Source organism: Endocarpon pusillum, assembly GCF_000464535.1.
Source record: "Endocarpon pusillum Z07020 unplaced genomic scaffold scaffold7240, whole genome shotgun sequence".
NCBI classification, from domain to species: Eukaryota; Fungi; Ascomycota; class Eurotiomycetes; order Verrucariales; family Verrucariaceae; genus Endocarpon; species Endocarpon pusillum.
In genome coordinates this window covers 251,348-265,849 of record NW_006916639.1, presented here as the reverse complement: position 1 = coordinate 265,849, position 14,502 = coordinate 251,348, and the positions used below count along the sequence as shown (strand labels likewise).

The window sequence follows — 14,502 nt, the reverse complement described above, 5'->3', positions numbered from 1 at the left end:
GACATCCTCTGCTTTCGATTGGTCAATTTTTACTTCAATTTGGCTTCTAATTTCGCTATACTCCGTACAGCACAGCCAACTGTACATAGATGTACTACGGTAAGGCCACAGCAGTGCCGCTAACCGGTCGAAGCTTAGTTGTCTCGTTAAGAGTCCGTTCTGAAGCAAAAGTACTAGCGCCGTGCTATTATTACTTCTGCCCGATACCGTAGTGCGGCCTTTACCCACCTATCTATCGAACAACTTGCTTTTCTACACACTGCACAGCAGGTTGACAGAGAGAATGCCAGGATTCCAGGCACATAATTTGGACCGTGACATAAATACTTATCTCCTCACCTAGGCACAAGACGCAATACCACCACGGTACATAGAAATGTCTTGCATATTACTTGGCGAGCTGGGGTAGACGCTCTTAGTAATTAAGAATGACTCTTTCCGCTCACACAAGCTCGCCTATCATCAAGCCTGTCACCTGAAGATGCAAGTAGCATTGCCAATTCACCAATGAGGCATCACAGCCATCTCAACATGTACACAAAGTAGTATAAAAGAAGTCGGGAACGCAAGGTAGGTGGCTGTCATGTCTATTCTTCACTGTCTACCATCTCCCCAATTATCTCCCCCCTCCCCCCGACCTGCCTTCTCAGAAATCTATAATGCTCATCCTCATTGCCGGAAGAATCACCGGCAATGTTGGTTGACACGCAGCCCGAGCCGGCCTGAAGCGAGGCCACCATCCGGGGCATGGGCCGTTCTCCAAACAAACTCGATCGCACCATCTACTCGGGACTCGAACCATTCGCAGGGTCGAAGACCTACTACGACATCCCAGCACTGGAGCTTGCGGTGCGCGACGTCGATGGCGTGATCTGCGCGTCTGCCGGCCATCCAGAATTAGCACTCGATGGCCAGCGATTGCCCCTCTAAGCTGCCGAGCGGGCTGGCGTCAAGTTTGATCGGACCAGCATACCTCTACGTCAGGCAAAAAAGCACAATCTTTGCTCACGAGGCGATGATATGAAAGTTCAACGCTTCCTGGCCGCCTCCTAGAACTACGACTACCGCCGCATCTCGCTCCACGACGAAAAAAAATCCAAGACCCGCACATCTGCTTCCACGCTCAGGTCAGCACGCACACGCTCCACACCCTGACCGGCATCCTGGCCGAAGTCTTCTTGGGCTCGCACCGTGAAGACCAGGGCTTCACGCCCGCTGGTGACGGAGTCTAGGATCCAGCACCACCACTGCATATCTCTGTCCCTGCCGAAGCTCGGCCAGAGCCAAGAGTGAGAGCAATGGACGTCTACGGCACGGGCAATGAGCCCTGGTTCTTCACCACCGAAGCCGATACCGGCGCCTTCAGCGTCGAATCCGTGACTGGCCCCGGTGCACTCGCTACGCGAGGTTCGCGAGATTTTATCGCAAGGACCGTCCTGGAGCGCTGGTTGAGATTACGGCAAAGGGGTCGATGGAGGAGCTAGAGAAGGAGACGATTGCAGGTAGGGAGATGTGCGGCAGAGGCAGGTTCTAGGAGTATTATCGCTTGTTCTTCCAGCTGTTCACGATCAAGGGAATCTGAAATCTGGGGAGATTGGATAATGAGAAGTATCTAGGTGTGAACGCGATTACTCTGGAATGCTTTCTGCAGGCGAACCCTGAAACTTAAGGTAGAATGTCAATATATATTGGAAATAGTCTATGAGTACTCTATGATCCAAAGGAGTGTTTATGCATGGTTTTCTGGCGCGATATAGTATCCCAATCTAACAGAAAGACTCCCTCTAGGCCGCCTGCACAACGGGTGTGGAAACAGACTTCCTAGTCTTGCCTAGCGAGTCTGATAGAACTGAGTTGCCCTTTCGATATACCAGTTCAGTTCCGGCTGATAAGCGGAAACAGGTCGAGCTGATGTGAGAATGGTGCCGTTGTGTCTCGGGTGGACCTCGAGGCCGGCGAACCGGTCGCCGATCCAGTCCATCCAGAGTCGTTGGGAAGCGGTTAATGCAGGCACATGGGAGATGCCGGGAAGACGAACAAAATCAAGTTGTGACGAGGGAAATTGTTCCAAGGTCTCGTTAACAGCCTGCGTGCTCACCTCTACGCTGAGGCTTGTATCGGTCTCGCCGTGCATGATAAGCAAAGGGCCTTCGATCTTCTTGCCGCCATTGACCGTCAGTTTTTGATATTCCTGGACGTATCTGTTCGCTGTCCAATCAGGCTTGAGTAGCTGAACGCCCGCGAGAAGTGTGAGAGTAGTCGTGGTGCACGCTCCGACCTGAAGTATCAGATCGAGACGCTCTTCGCCCTCTGGAGTCAAGATGTCCCCGGGCTGGAACTCCGGAAACGTGGCAGCTATCCCAGGAATCATGCCCACTGCGAGGAAGCTCCGGATCGGGTCAGGCTCGGCCAGCGGATCTGTCACTGGGGCCACAGCAACCGCTCCCAGATATCCTTCGACAGGGTCAAGGGCCTGTCGTTGGGCTGCAGCCCAAGCGGCACCGCCTCCCTGGGAATGACCGATGATGACAAACTTGTTAGAAAGTTCCGGAAACGCAGATTTCGCCGCTTGCACGCCGTAGAAAACGTCATTTGCATGGCTTGGGCTGGCTAGATATTCATGGACAATTCGTTTCCCTGAAGCATCTCTCTCTACCCCAAGACCAGCATAGTCTACCGCGATAACAACGTAACCTTGAAGAGCTGACTGGTAAGGGCCTAGAAAGTGCTGCCAGAGATGCTTCAGGTGAGAAGGTGCGCAATTGGGAGAAAGGCCGCTTGTGCCATGTGCCCAAGCGACGATTGAGAAGCCGTCAGACAGGTTCCGAGGCGAGTACGGCCACAGAATGAATCCTGACACCGGAACAGCGGAGCCATTGAGGGCTTTTGATTGAAAGATGAAGCGTGACAACGCAGTGGCCGGAGGGATAGTAAAGAGCGTGGAGTCGACCTCCCGTTCAAGCTTGATTAAAGTACCAGGCGCGGCATCCTTGGAGCTGGGGAGAACAGTGTAGAACGAGTCGTCCAGAACTGAGCCTGTCGCCCATTGGGATTCTTCAAATTCGAGCGAGGCGCGTGCAGAATCTGGCAGAGTTACATTTAGCTCGTCCCTGCGGCGACTATCGTTAACTGCGGCTGATGCATCCATGGTGAGAGCATAAACTCTAGATATCATCAAGATAACCAATAGAAACGTAGGGAGAGCTCTGAATGAACTCATAGGCAATAAGCAGTCAGGGTGTGATATATCATCCAAAAATGCTAAAGTGCAGCTTGCGAAAGGTATTCATAGCCTTACAACTCTTGTGAGTAGACCCACATTCATGCATAGCAGTGGCACAAGGCCCATGGTCAAGCCCCCCATCAGCCTAGCGAACCATTTCTTGCGCGACGGATTCAACTTTATGCATGCAGATGGATGAGGAAGTTGGAAGCGTAAGTAGATTGCCTCGGTCCACATAAGAGGACCTCTCTCAAGGTTCCTCTCGTGAGATGTCTATCAAAGTAGGGATCATTGTTGGCAAGATATAGTTAGAAGTTGTAGGTCACTCAAATTCTTAGCGAATGAGTGTCCTTCCAGGTCCGGGTTCATCAGTATGCAGTTGATCTTATCAATCCCAGTTTCTTTTATGGATCAATTATAATGAAGGAGACGGTTTTTCATTTGTCCGAATCCAGCAAGCTTCTCCTCACATTGAATTCGTCATTTCAATGAAAGCCACAATGTCACCAATCCTGAGCCCGTCATTTCAAGCTGCGCGGATGATATTACAATATCACATACAATATGACACCTTCCGTTCTAATCCTTTCATGAAGGCCACTTTCAAATGAAGCTATTTTCCGAGCCGCCGCCTCGTAAAAGGACGTGATTCTGGTTGCTACTGAGTATATTTGCATAGACTCTATTTCCTTACCCAACCAGCTAGCGATCAAGTTTCGCAGCGAAACCTTCCTAATGGAGACCACCCTGCAAGTGTTAAGAGGCAGTGGAGTGGTAGGTGTCTCCTGCTTGTCACACTTTGTTTGATAAGGGCGAGTAGTAAATGTTCTACATATTGTGAACAACTAATCAAATCTACTCTCCCTGCCCATTTTCTTGTCTCTAAGCTGCAAAAAATGGTCAAGATACCTCTGCTCATATTGGGGCGGACATCCTTACCATGTACCTAAACACAACTCGGTAAAACTGAAGCATGCCTTTCTCAAAGAAATATAATTCATCTGAGCCAACACTCGAATACGCTTCAGCTCGATCAAAATCAACGCAAACCACTCTCCCATCCGTAATCAGTAGATTTCTGGAGATCATTTCAGTTGTGGTCACCGTGCTCCACCAGAGCCTTCTGGATCTGCTGCAGGCCATCAAGCGCAGTGCAGGCAAGCTCATGTGTGAGTCTGTGCGATTGAAAGCGGTGCGCATTCGGTAGGTATTCGAGTAGCAGGGCGCATCGACTGTAGGTCAGGCTATCCTCGCTGGATGATGAAGCTGCATCAGAGCCAAATTGATCGTCGTCCAGTACCCAGTTCCAGCTCTTCTCAACCGATGGTGGGCGGAAGTCGACGTCCAACTCGAGCATTCTCTTGTCTCTTTCATTGTTCCAGTTATATGATGTAGGTGCAGCCCGTTCCGGAGGTAGACGCTTGGGCAAGCGGGAGGCGTTACCATCCTCTCGCAGCTCTACCGTGAACGTGTCCTCGGGCCCAAAGCAGGTAGGTTCTTCTACGCCCATAAAAGCCTCGGGTGTAACTTTTCTCCATCCGTAACAATGCAGGATGCATGATTGTACATTGAAGGACCGCAGATGTGCGTAGGTGGCCTTCTCTGCCTTGGATAAGGGTGCTCGCTTGTGCTTAAAAAGTCAATTCATGGGTGCCCTCGCTGGTGTTCCAACTCACGATTTTTAGGACAGTGAGAGGATGATTAGGGAGTTCGACCAAGGCGAGATCGCTGCCGTTGCTTCGGTATAACCACCTTACAAACCGGAAGTTGAGTTTATCGTCAAGCTCTGGGAAGGGTTTGGAGCCAGCAGGTACACGGCTTGGAAATTCTCCAATGTCCAATTCACAAAAGAATTTAGCTTCATCCTTTTGACACCATTCTAGCCGCTGGAGGAGGGTTGTGGTGGGGATGGTGTATTGCCTTGCTTGCACAGTTATTAACATTAATGGTGCTGGATTCGCGAAATGATTGTGACGAGTCTGGATGTGCTTCCCAGGTTTCACTGCATGTTACTTACTACTCTGTGTACCCTTCTGGTATTACGCATCATAGACCCTGCTCATAGATGGTTCAAAATCACCCGAATCACTTTCCGTCGTCTCGGAAATTTTCATGAAGTGAGAGTAAATCTGACTATATCTTCTGTCATGAAGTCTCGTTGAACTGTGAGAGTGCTAAAGGCCACATTGTGTCTGCTTAATCCCTGCTAAAGTACCCACCTGTCTTTGGCTGAATTCGAGTGTTCATTTCTGAGAGGACTACGGCGGACTATCATTGGGTTGACGACACATCAAAATTCTGAATCTCAAAATCAGTTTTGGGGTTATGTGGTTCTCGTTTGAGGCTCCGGCCCTACTCTCTAAGGCCTTACCCTCTTGGGGCACCCTCTTGGGGCACCTTCTTCTGGCACCCACCCTCTTCTTGCATCCTCTCCTTACATCCTCTCCTTGCATCTTCTTCTTGCATCTTCTCCTTAAGACAATTTCTACTTAAGGTACCTTCTGTATCTATAATAACTTAAGTTCTTAGTATTTTGTAAGATTGTACGACTCTAATTCATAAGAGGAATGTTACCAAATTGATTTTGAAGTTCAAAATTTTGATGTGTCGTCAACCCAATAATAGTCCGCCGTAGAGGACTCTGTTTATCTATACTATATCCTGAAGTATCCCTTGGGATACAACAACAAGGCGCCAATTTCCGTTCAGTCCGTGCAACTGTTCAACAAATCTCCTTCCCAGCCAGAAATTGCTATCATGACCACCTCCACTACCGCCACCACCCTCCGCCCCGCTAAGTTCTCCGAACACCCCCGTATGGCGCAAATCTTCTCTTCTGCCTTCCGTGAAGAATCCGTCTTCGGCGTGATCATGAACCCGCACCGGCACCAGTACCCCGCCGACATGGCGCTCTGGCCTCTGCGGCGCAACCGGCTCAATCACTGGGATTGGACGCATCGGTTCCTTGTCACTACCATGACGGATCAGGTGACCAAGAGGGAGGTGATTACCGGGTGGGCGGAGTGGGCTCGATGGGGGAAGGAGGGGAAGAGGAAATGGGGGCTTAGCTGGTGGGATCCTAGTACGTAACCTTGGATTTTTCTTGATCTGGAGTAGAATATGAGATTGCTGCATTTAGATTTACGATATCAGGGGGCTCCAAGTGCCCACTTGTGTGGAAAGTGTGCAGAGCTACTCTCATCATACGTATACAGATCAGGTGTTCTCCACCCACTGACAGCGGTTTCTACCAAACCAGGAAACCTGTTGAAGCCTCTGACCATCCTCTTCAACCGTCTCAGCTCTCTTGTCTATCCTAATCGCGCTATTGATCCAAGCAAGGAGGACATTCTCGAGAGGGCGTTTCCCTATTTTGCCGAGCTTTGGTCGGGACCTCGCGCCGAAACATGGTATCTCGCGGCGCTGGCTGTGGATCCTAAGTACCATGGCCAGGGATGTGGGCGTAAGCTGGTGAGATGGGGGTTGGAGCAGGCGACGAAGGAGGGTGTTTGCGCTAGTGTGATCAGTGCGCATGGGAAGGAGAGGTTCTACCAGAGATGTGGCTTTGACGTGCAAGAGGGCAGAGCTGGGCAAGGGGAGGGGAATCCTTTGAGCGAGGGAGCTGGGGGTTTGATCTTCTGGAAAGAGCCTGATATTCAAAAGGAGACGTGACCTGAAATGCCAAGTTGCCATGTTGGATACTATTGGCTTCATGTTGTGGCACCAATTGGTGGCGATCGAGAGCGAATCACCGAATGGACATAACAAGCTGCACAGGATGATCTTTGTAACTTAGCAAATGGCACCCCATTCTCAATCACCGTGGTGCCGCCTTCCTTTCATCCCGCACAAGACTACTCCCGGAAGCTCAGGGAAGTACCCATTCACAGGGAATGATGACTAAGTGGTCAAACGCTGAGAAGACATTTAGGCGAGAACACTGTCCAGGTAGACGAGTGCTGCCAGTGTTGTGGCACCCCTATATGCTAAGTGCTAAGATAACAAACACGTTTGGGGAATGTTGTTGTTGAAGGAAGCTTGATGATCAGATCAAGTGGCAGTGTTCCGAAGGCGCCAAGGCCATAGATGGAGAGTACTCTTGGCATTTGCGGACTGAAACTTCGAATTTGGGAAAAAAAAAAGTCGAGCTTCAAGTCAAATTTCAGGTTGCTTCAGCACGATATGAAATTGGACTTCGGCAGCTTTGGAGTCATCGATCTCCAAAACGCCTAGTTCACAATTATGGAGGTGTTGAAGGAGAATGACGGTGGCCAGCTAACCATCCACAATTTGCAACCCCCAGCGCGACGAAAGACACCTACCACAGCATTGAGCCCAGAAGAGAAGGAGAACCAGAAGCGACTTGCCGAAGCCCAGCGGTCTTATGGTAGGGGCAAGCCTATTCCAACAGGTCTAGTTAAAGATCGGAAACTCAGAGCGAACCTCAAGCGTCTCGAATCCAAGTACAAAGATGCAATCCTCGCCGCCAAAGATGCGGAAATCTTGCTAGAAAATCAGCAAGGTTTCCTGCAGCCCGAGAACGATCTAGAAAAGACATACAAAATCCGGCAGGATGAAATACAAAAGGCTGTCGGGGTTCAGCAGGCCAAAAAAGCTATTGAGCTGAGGCTTGACATGGGTCCATATGTGGCAGAATACACACGAAACGGACGAAATCTCCTGCTAGCAGGTCGAAAAGGTCACATAGCAACCTGTGAATGGAGGGCTGGTAAGCCAGGTTGCGAGCTACACCTCAATGAGACGGTACGGGATGCTACCTGGCTCCACAACAATCAGTATTTTGCCGTAGCTCAAAAGAAACACACCTACATCTATGACCACGCCGGGGTCGAGATACACTGCTTGAATCAATACGTTGAGGCCACCCATCTCTCTTTCTTGCCATACCACTTTCTCCTCGCGGGAATCGAAAACAGTGGTTATCTTCGCTACACTGACACATCAACCGGCCAAATCGTTGCCCAACATCCAACTCGAAAAGGCTCACCCACAGCATTCGCCCAGAATCCCTACAACGCCATCCTCCACGTCGGCCACCAAAACGGCACCGTCTCCCTATGGTCTCCCAACTCCACAACACCGCTCGTCAGAATCCAGGCCCATGCTGGACCCGTCCGTTCAGCAGCCGTTGACCGCTCAGGCCACTATATGCTCTCTGCGGGCCAGGACCTCCGCCTCAAACTCTGGGATATCCGCACTTTCAAAGAGATCCACTCCTATAACACCTTCCACCCTGCCTCGTCAATATCCATATCCGACCGCGGCCTCGCCGCCATCGGCACGGGCACCTCCGTAACCATCTGGAAAGATTTCTTCACCAGCGCCTCCAACACTATCAACCACCCCACCAAAATCCAATCCCCCTACCTGACCTGGCACCACACCCAGAACCCCACCCCCATCTCCCGCGTCAACTTCTGCCCCTACGAAGACATCCTCGGCATCTCCCACACCACCGGTTTCAGCAGCATCCACGTGCCTGGCTCCGGCGAACCCAACTTTGACTTCCTAGAAGCCAACCCTTACGAGACGGTCAAACAACGCCAAGAAAGCGAAGTCAAAGCGCTCCTCAACAAACTCCAACCGGAAACCATAGCCCTCGACCCGGATTTCGTGGGCAAGTTGGACGTGCGCAGTGCGGAGCAGAGAGCTAGAGATAAAGATCTCGACGCGCCCAAGAGGGATGAGCTGGCCGAGTTGAGGGAGAGGGAGCTGAAGGAGCGGAATCGCGGAAGGGGCAAGAATAGTGCTGTGAGGAGGTTCCTCCGAAAAAAGGGGGGCAAGAACGTGATTGATGAGAAGAGGCTTCGGTTGGAGGCGTTGAAGAGGGAGAGGAAGGAGAGGGTTGGTGCGAGGGTGGGGCGCGAGAAGGCGCAGTTGGGACCGGCGCTGGGGAGGTTTGTTCGGAGGGATGGGTAGCTTGAAATACGGTGGGATGACGGGATGCACTTATTTGGTTCTTTGGCCTGTATGCTGCTAGCAGGAGGATAGAACAGGAGGGACATGTAGCTGAGAAATTGACGAGACGTAGATAAGCTATGCTCCCGAACCTGTTTCTGCAAGATCTAGTTCTGCAAGAGAACAGGTCGCTGAATTTCCATCTTCGGCGCTTTGAAACCCATGACTCAAAGCATTGATCTGCAATGTATAAGGTCATAGGGCCAAGACCACCGCCATGAGTTCCCGGTAGACTTCGTCTTTACCGGCCTGTGAGCATCTTCTGGGTCTGGTCGGGATGGGCTAGCTGGGTTGCAGGATGGTTCGCCCTGACGATCCCTTGATACCTCTGGCGATAATACGTTCCACCTCGATACTGTGGCTGCATTGTGTATTTGGCCCTGCTTGAGTAGAGGAAGAGGAAGAGGAAGAGGAAGAGGAAGAAAGGAAGAGGAAGAGGAAGAGGAAGAGGGCTCCCCCACACGAGTGATCGATTGCATCTATAAATTCTTCAAGGGTTTGAAGTTTGGGCTTAAAAAGATAAATAGCACGGTCCAAAGACCAGCACACAAGTTGGAATTGTGAAAGGGTTATTAAACTTAACTCCCACCTACGACCTTCCTTGCATCGGCCACCACGGTGCGAACAATCCTCTTCAGCTCGCCTCTCCAAATCCCACTCCCTTCGCGCCACTTCTCCCATTTCCCCAAGTCCTCGCTGGCTTCGATGTTCAGCGTCTCGTAGCCTTGCTTGATGACTTTTTGGACTGCGGTGGGCGACTGGTGTGCTTTCTTGCTGGCGGCATGCTGGGCTTGGAGCAGGTCGTGGTAGTGGGTTGATACTGAAATGAGGATTTTGATTGCGGAGTCCTGGGTATGGTGCAATGATGATGTGGTGGTGGTGGTGGTGGTGGTGGTGGTGGTGGTGGAAGGAGTGATGGTGGAGGTAGGGACGGGTTTTGAGGTTGACGTGACAGAATCATAGTAGGCGTCTCGGAATTTGGTGAGAAGAGGAGAGCCTGTCTCGATGAGTTTGTAGAACAGGTCGTCGTAGTCAGAAAGGTTGGGGAGAAAAGCGTCACCGGTGGATAGGCAGAAGGCGATCAGATCGCAGAGAGGTGTGCAGACTTCGTGGCGGATGTTGTGGATGTTGCTCAAGTCGGTGGAATATTGCGTGAGGAAACGGAGGGAAGAGAAGAGGGTCCCCCAAATGTGAGACCAATGGTGGGCAAGACGTAATTTGTTGCGGCTGAGATGTGTGGTCAATCGAAGGATGATGCCAAGAGTTACTGAATAAAGAGAGACGTCTAGGCGGCGGCGAAGGTTATGGCTGATGGTATCGGTACAGATATCGAGGATGACTGAGGCTGGAACCCGCTCGGCGGTAACCAAGGGCGGGTGGGGAGGTCTTTGACGGCAAAGACGAACGGCTGTCTTGAACTCGTCAGAAGAGAGCCGTTTGACCAAGACGGTATCTTCGACCAGAGTTTGGATAGTAAGCATATTCAGCAAAGTATAATGCAGACATCTCTGTGATCGATGTGCGTGATGGGATAGATATGAGATGAATGATAGAAATACAGCAAATGGTGTCTCCGTTGAATTGTGGCGAGACAAAGAAGCCAACGTCGAAGCGAAGAGCTTGTTGGCATAGACAAATGAGTACGCCGGTAGAGATATTGAGGCTTCGGTAGGTGGAAGGGCATCAAAAAGTTCTTTGGCCTCTTCTTCGGTTTGTGGAGCTTTTTTCCTTTTCGCTTCTGGAGCCAATGCCCGAAGCCCGACATAGACGAGCGCACTGTTGAGATTCCAACCTTCTGGTGCATCATCATGTACCGCTATGTAGCTGTCTCGACTCAAAGCGCAAGCGTGGGTAATACCACGGACTATAGATTGAATGGTCTTCTCGTTAACAAAATCTTCCAGGCGGTTTTGGTATGGGTTCTGAAATTCGAACTTATTGTAATTGCCCAGCAGCCCCAATAGAAGCAGGGGCTGAAAGCAATATGAGGGCTCATCGCAGTCTCTGACATACTGTAGACATTAGTGACATGCAAGACAACATTGAGAGAAAGGCTCGTTACCTTCATCAACGCTGGAAAGAGATCTCGGTGGGTGAGGTAGGAGATCAATCCAGTCTGATATGCTCCAGCTGCAAGAGCCAATGCTGTTTCGATTGCTTTCCCACGAAGCTGAACTACAGCAGATCAGTCATGCTTCTTAGAACATCTGACCAACTTACTGTTGTCTCCATTCCGAACGAGATCATCAATGCCACTGACCAGATCAGACACTCTCCTGTCCACCCCGTCTAGGCCGGCCAGCACGGCAATGGCATCGGAGCTAGGGTTGGTGTATTTCTTGCTCAACACGCCACCTAGAAAAGCAGTCAAGTTCTGCCCGACGTGGTAAGTCAATGGGGCTAACATTGAGAATAGCTGGTCCAACCTCGAGAGCATGCTGATTCCGCGGTGTGGTTTCACTGCGTATTTCTTCTATGGCACGAATGAAGAATAATTGCGTCCGCTCCTGATCACGCTCGCTTAGATGCAAGACTCAGAAAGACGGCGACAGCAGAACGTACTTGTACATGGAGGATATCATCTGCAGTCAGGGGCTCCAAGACCCGACGGAACTGGGTTTTGTCTGGCGGTAGCAAAAAGAATTCGCGCCAGAAGCCTTCGGAAGGGGGAACATGATCTCTGATCTGGTAAACATGACTTTATACTCGAATTCCCCTGCATTTAGGGTCTCACATTGAATAGATCCTGATAGAGCTGCACAATTTTTGGCTGGAAATAATCCGGTCTCGTCTGCTGCGTTAAGGGTGATGGTTCCATATCGAACAGGTGGAGGGATGCAGGGGCTCTGAGAGAGATATCATGATCTCGGTCAGCAGCAATGAGCCATGGGCGAGGGCAGGGTCTTCCAATTGAGTAGGTTGAGGTTGACAGGCATTGTGGTGGTTGAGAAGATGTCCGCCACATCCCCTACACCGCCACACAACGTTACATGGCTTGTACAGCCTGCCACAGTTTGCTTTAACAACTAATCGATTGTGATTGGCCATAAAGTACAGGCACATCCTCGGGGTGCACGGTCAGAAAACGGCTTTGTCACACAGCACGTTTGATGATTAATGATGCTCTTCTCCCTCCATCAGCACCATTTCCCTACCACCGTCACCTATAAACCGAGCAGAACTACCCATAACGTCTATTTACTGGTCGCTCGCTCGTCTCTCATACGTCGATATCCGGTGCCCATGTCTCTCCAACGAAGCTTGTGCCCTGTGACATCATCCTCGATCTTCTTCAAAGCGTTGGCCACAGTGTCGACTTCAAGATCATGTCCTTACGCCCCACGATTACTTTCCACCTCTAGAAGACACGGCCAATCCTCGAAGCGCGAATTATATACCGCTCCTGCATATCGACCATACAGTCTTCCTGATTCAATCCCACCACCGCCACGAAACACTGGCATACCAGATGCCTCTATTGCTGGACCGAAGCCAGAGCTCAATGATACCAGACCACCGCCGACACCGCAATCTGGGGAACTAGAGGCTCAGATATCTGAAGAAGCAGCAAGCATCAGTCTACCAGTTCGAGGCCCAGAAGTCGAGAACAGTCCAACCACCTAAACCAGCCACCCCCCAAACCGCAGAGACGAAACCTCAACGTAAGAGCAAGCTCAGGCCAAGGAAGGCCGCAATAACCATCACCCCTCCAGCTCTACACCACCTCCGTGACCTGCTGGAGCAACCCGAACCGAAAATGATCCGAGTTGGAGTTAAGAACCGAGGTTGCTCTGGCTTAGCCTACCATCTAGAATACGTTGAGAAGCCGGGTGCTTTCGATGAGGTGGTGGAACAAGATGGCGTCAAGGTTCTGGTTGACAGCAAAGCGCTCTTCAGCATTATCGGGAGTGAAATGGATTGGCAGGAGGATAAACTAAGCACGAGATTTGTGTTCAAGAATCCGAATATCAAGGAACAATGCGGATGCGGCGAATCTTTTATGGTCTGAACAGCATTTCTGGCGAGGCTTGTTCCATTTGAGCATTTCCAGGCGTTTGATAGACACCGGGAAAGAATGAAGATTAGTTCAGAAGGAATTACGTCGTGGAAGGAGCCTCTGAAATGTCTTATATGCGCTAACAACCATCCATTACACCTATATCCACAGATCTACGAACCGCACAAATCCCTTTCCACCTTACAGTCGTGTTCTAACTCATCCATCATCACTGACCTATTACAATACGAACATGCTCACTTTTGGTCTGGTCTCTCAAAATACACCAGGTTCATAATCCAGCGCCCTCACCTCGTCCGCATATCCATGTCCCAAAACCCATTCCACGAACGCATGGTGCGCCTTATCCTCCGAGACATAGTAGTCCCGATCGGCCTTAGAATCGAACTCTACCACAAAGCCATGTGTGAATCCGCCCTTTTCAATTCACTTCGGGTCAGCTTGAGGAGATGTACACAATTGGTATTACAGTCATTGCACCATGAGGGGGGTCCGGGAAAGGACAGAGCAAAATACAGGCCGTGAACGAAGCTGGGAGAAGAACTAGATAGGAAAGGGGTGTTTACCTGTAATCCTTCTGTACTGTTATCCTTCCCACCTGACGAGCGGAGGATATACGGTCTCTGAGTGGTGGGGTGGATACACTCGGTTTTCAGATTCAGCATGCGCGTGCAGACCTGTAACAAATATCTACCATCAACCAACTGGCTAGAAGTCGAAGAGCATCTTGAAGTATGATAGTAGAATTATTAGGAATTTGCTGGGAGGGGAGAGAATATGGTGATCGGATACTGACCTCTTGTACTGTCGCCTCGTCCAGCGAGGATTTGAGCTTGAAGAGGACAATGTGCGTGATTGTCATTTTCGATTAAGTACTCAGTCTTGAAGGTTGGAGATAGAGAAATCGCTGCGGTATGGCAACGGTTATGACACCTTATATTTAGAAGCAAGCATGGTTGTTTACTTCGATAGATATGCGGAGTACTGTACTCTGTACGTAGTACTACATCGCTATCTCATGCATGCAATGCGGGGGACGATCTGTCCGCTGTGCCCCTCACTCAATTGGACCAATTAACATATCTTCGCGGCAGGCATCCTACTGGTTTGGCAATATCACAGCGCGCTTCTGGCTGGCGTACATGAAATAAACATCGCTGGGTCGGTGTACCCTCGTCGAAAGGAGCTTCCTCAGGAGCTTCCTCGGGACCAAACCCAAGGAAGACACTACCTGATCCCAAAGAAACTTCTCTACCTCTCTCCTCTCCCCTCTCCCCTCTCC

General features: G+C 50.5%; 6 protein-coding genes across 6 annotated transcripts; 3 read left to right on the top strand and 3 right to left on the bottom strand.

The window, feature by feature from the left end:
• Positions 1 to 747: 747 nt before the first annotated feature.
• On the top strand, positions 748 to 1,484 carry EPUS_03787 (uncharacterized protein; the record flags this gene model as incomplete). Its single annotated transcript, XM_007807770.1, has 2 exons — positions 748 to 849; positions 1,233 to 1,484. The coding sequence occupies 2 exons, from the start codon at positions 748 to 750 to the stop codon at positions 1,482 to 1,484; spliced, it is 354 nt and encodes a 117-aa protein (XP_007805961.1).
• A 347-nt stretch (positions 1,485 to 1,831) lies between these two features.
• EPUS_03786 (uncharacterized protein) lies at positions 1,832 to 3,148 on the bottom strand (the record flags this gene model as incomplete). Its single annotated transcript, XM_007807769.1, has 1 exon — positions 1,832 to 3,148. The coding sequence occupies one exon, from the start codon at positions 3,146 to 3,148 to the stop codon at positions 1,832 to 1,834; it is 1,317 nt and encodes a 438-aa protein (XP_007805960.1).
• A 1,165-nt stretch (positions 3,149 to 4,313) lies between these two features.
• EPUS_03785 (uncharacterized protein) lies at positions 4,314 to 5,166 on the bottom strand (the record flags this gene model as incomplete). Its single annotated transcript, XM_007807768.1, has 2 exons — positions 4,314 to 4,853; positions 4,900 to 5,166. 2 exons carry the CDS (start codon positions 5,164 to 5,166, stop codon positions 4,314 to 4,316), a joined length of 807 nt encoding a protein of 268 aa, XP_007805959.1.
• An 814-nt stretch (positions 5,167 to 5,980) lies between these two features.
• EPUS_03784 (uncharacterized protein) lies at positions 5,981 to 6,895 on the top strand (the record flags this gene model as incomplete). The annotated part of the gene is made up of 2 exons (XM_007807767.1): positions 5,981 to 6,305; positions 6,465 to 6,895. The coding sequence occupies 2 exons, from the start codon at positions 5,981 to 5,983 to the stop codon at positions 6,893 to 6,895; spliced, it is 756 nt and encodes a 251-aa protein (XP_007805958.1).
• Positions 6,896 to 7,465: 570 nt separating this feature from the next.
• Positions 7,466 to 9,163, top strand: EPUS_03783 (uncharacterized protein; the record flags this gene model as incomplete). Its single annotated transcript, XM_007807766.1, has 1 exon — positions 7,466 to 9,163. The coding sequence occupies one exon, from the start codon at positions 7,466 to 7,468 to the stop codon at positions 9,161 to 9,163; it is 1,698 nt and encodes a 565-aa protein (XP_007805957.1).
• Positions 9,164 to 9,780: 617 nt separating this feature from the next.
• EPUS_03782 (uncharacterized protein) lies at positions 9,781 to 12,020 on the bottom strand (the record flags this gene model as incomplete). The annotated part of the gene is made up of 6 exons (XM_007807765.1): positions 9,781 to 11,214; positions 11,265 to 11,377; positions 11,423 to 11,576; positions 11,629 to 11,709; positions 11,765 to 11,887; positions 11,937 to 12,020. The coding sequence occupies 6 exons, from the start codon at positions 12,018 to 12,020 to the stop codon at positions 9,781 to 9,783; spliced, it is 1,989 nt and encodes a 662-aa protein (XP_007805956.1).
• Positions 12,021 to 14,502: the final 2,482 nt, after the last annotated feature.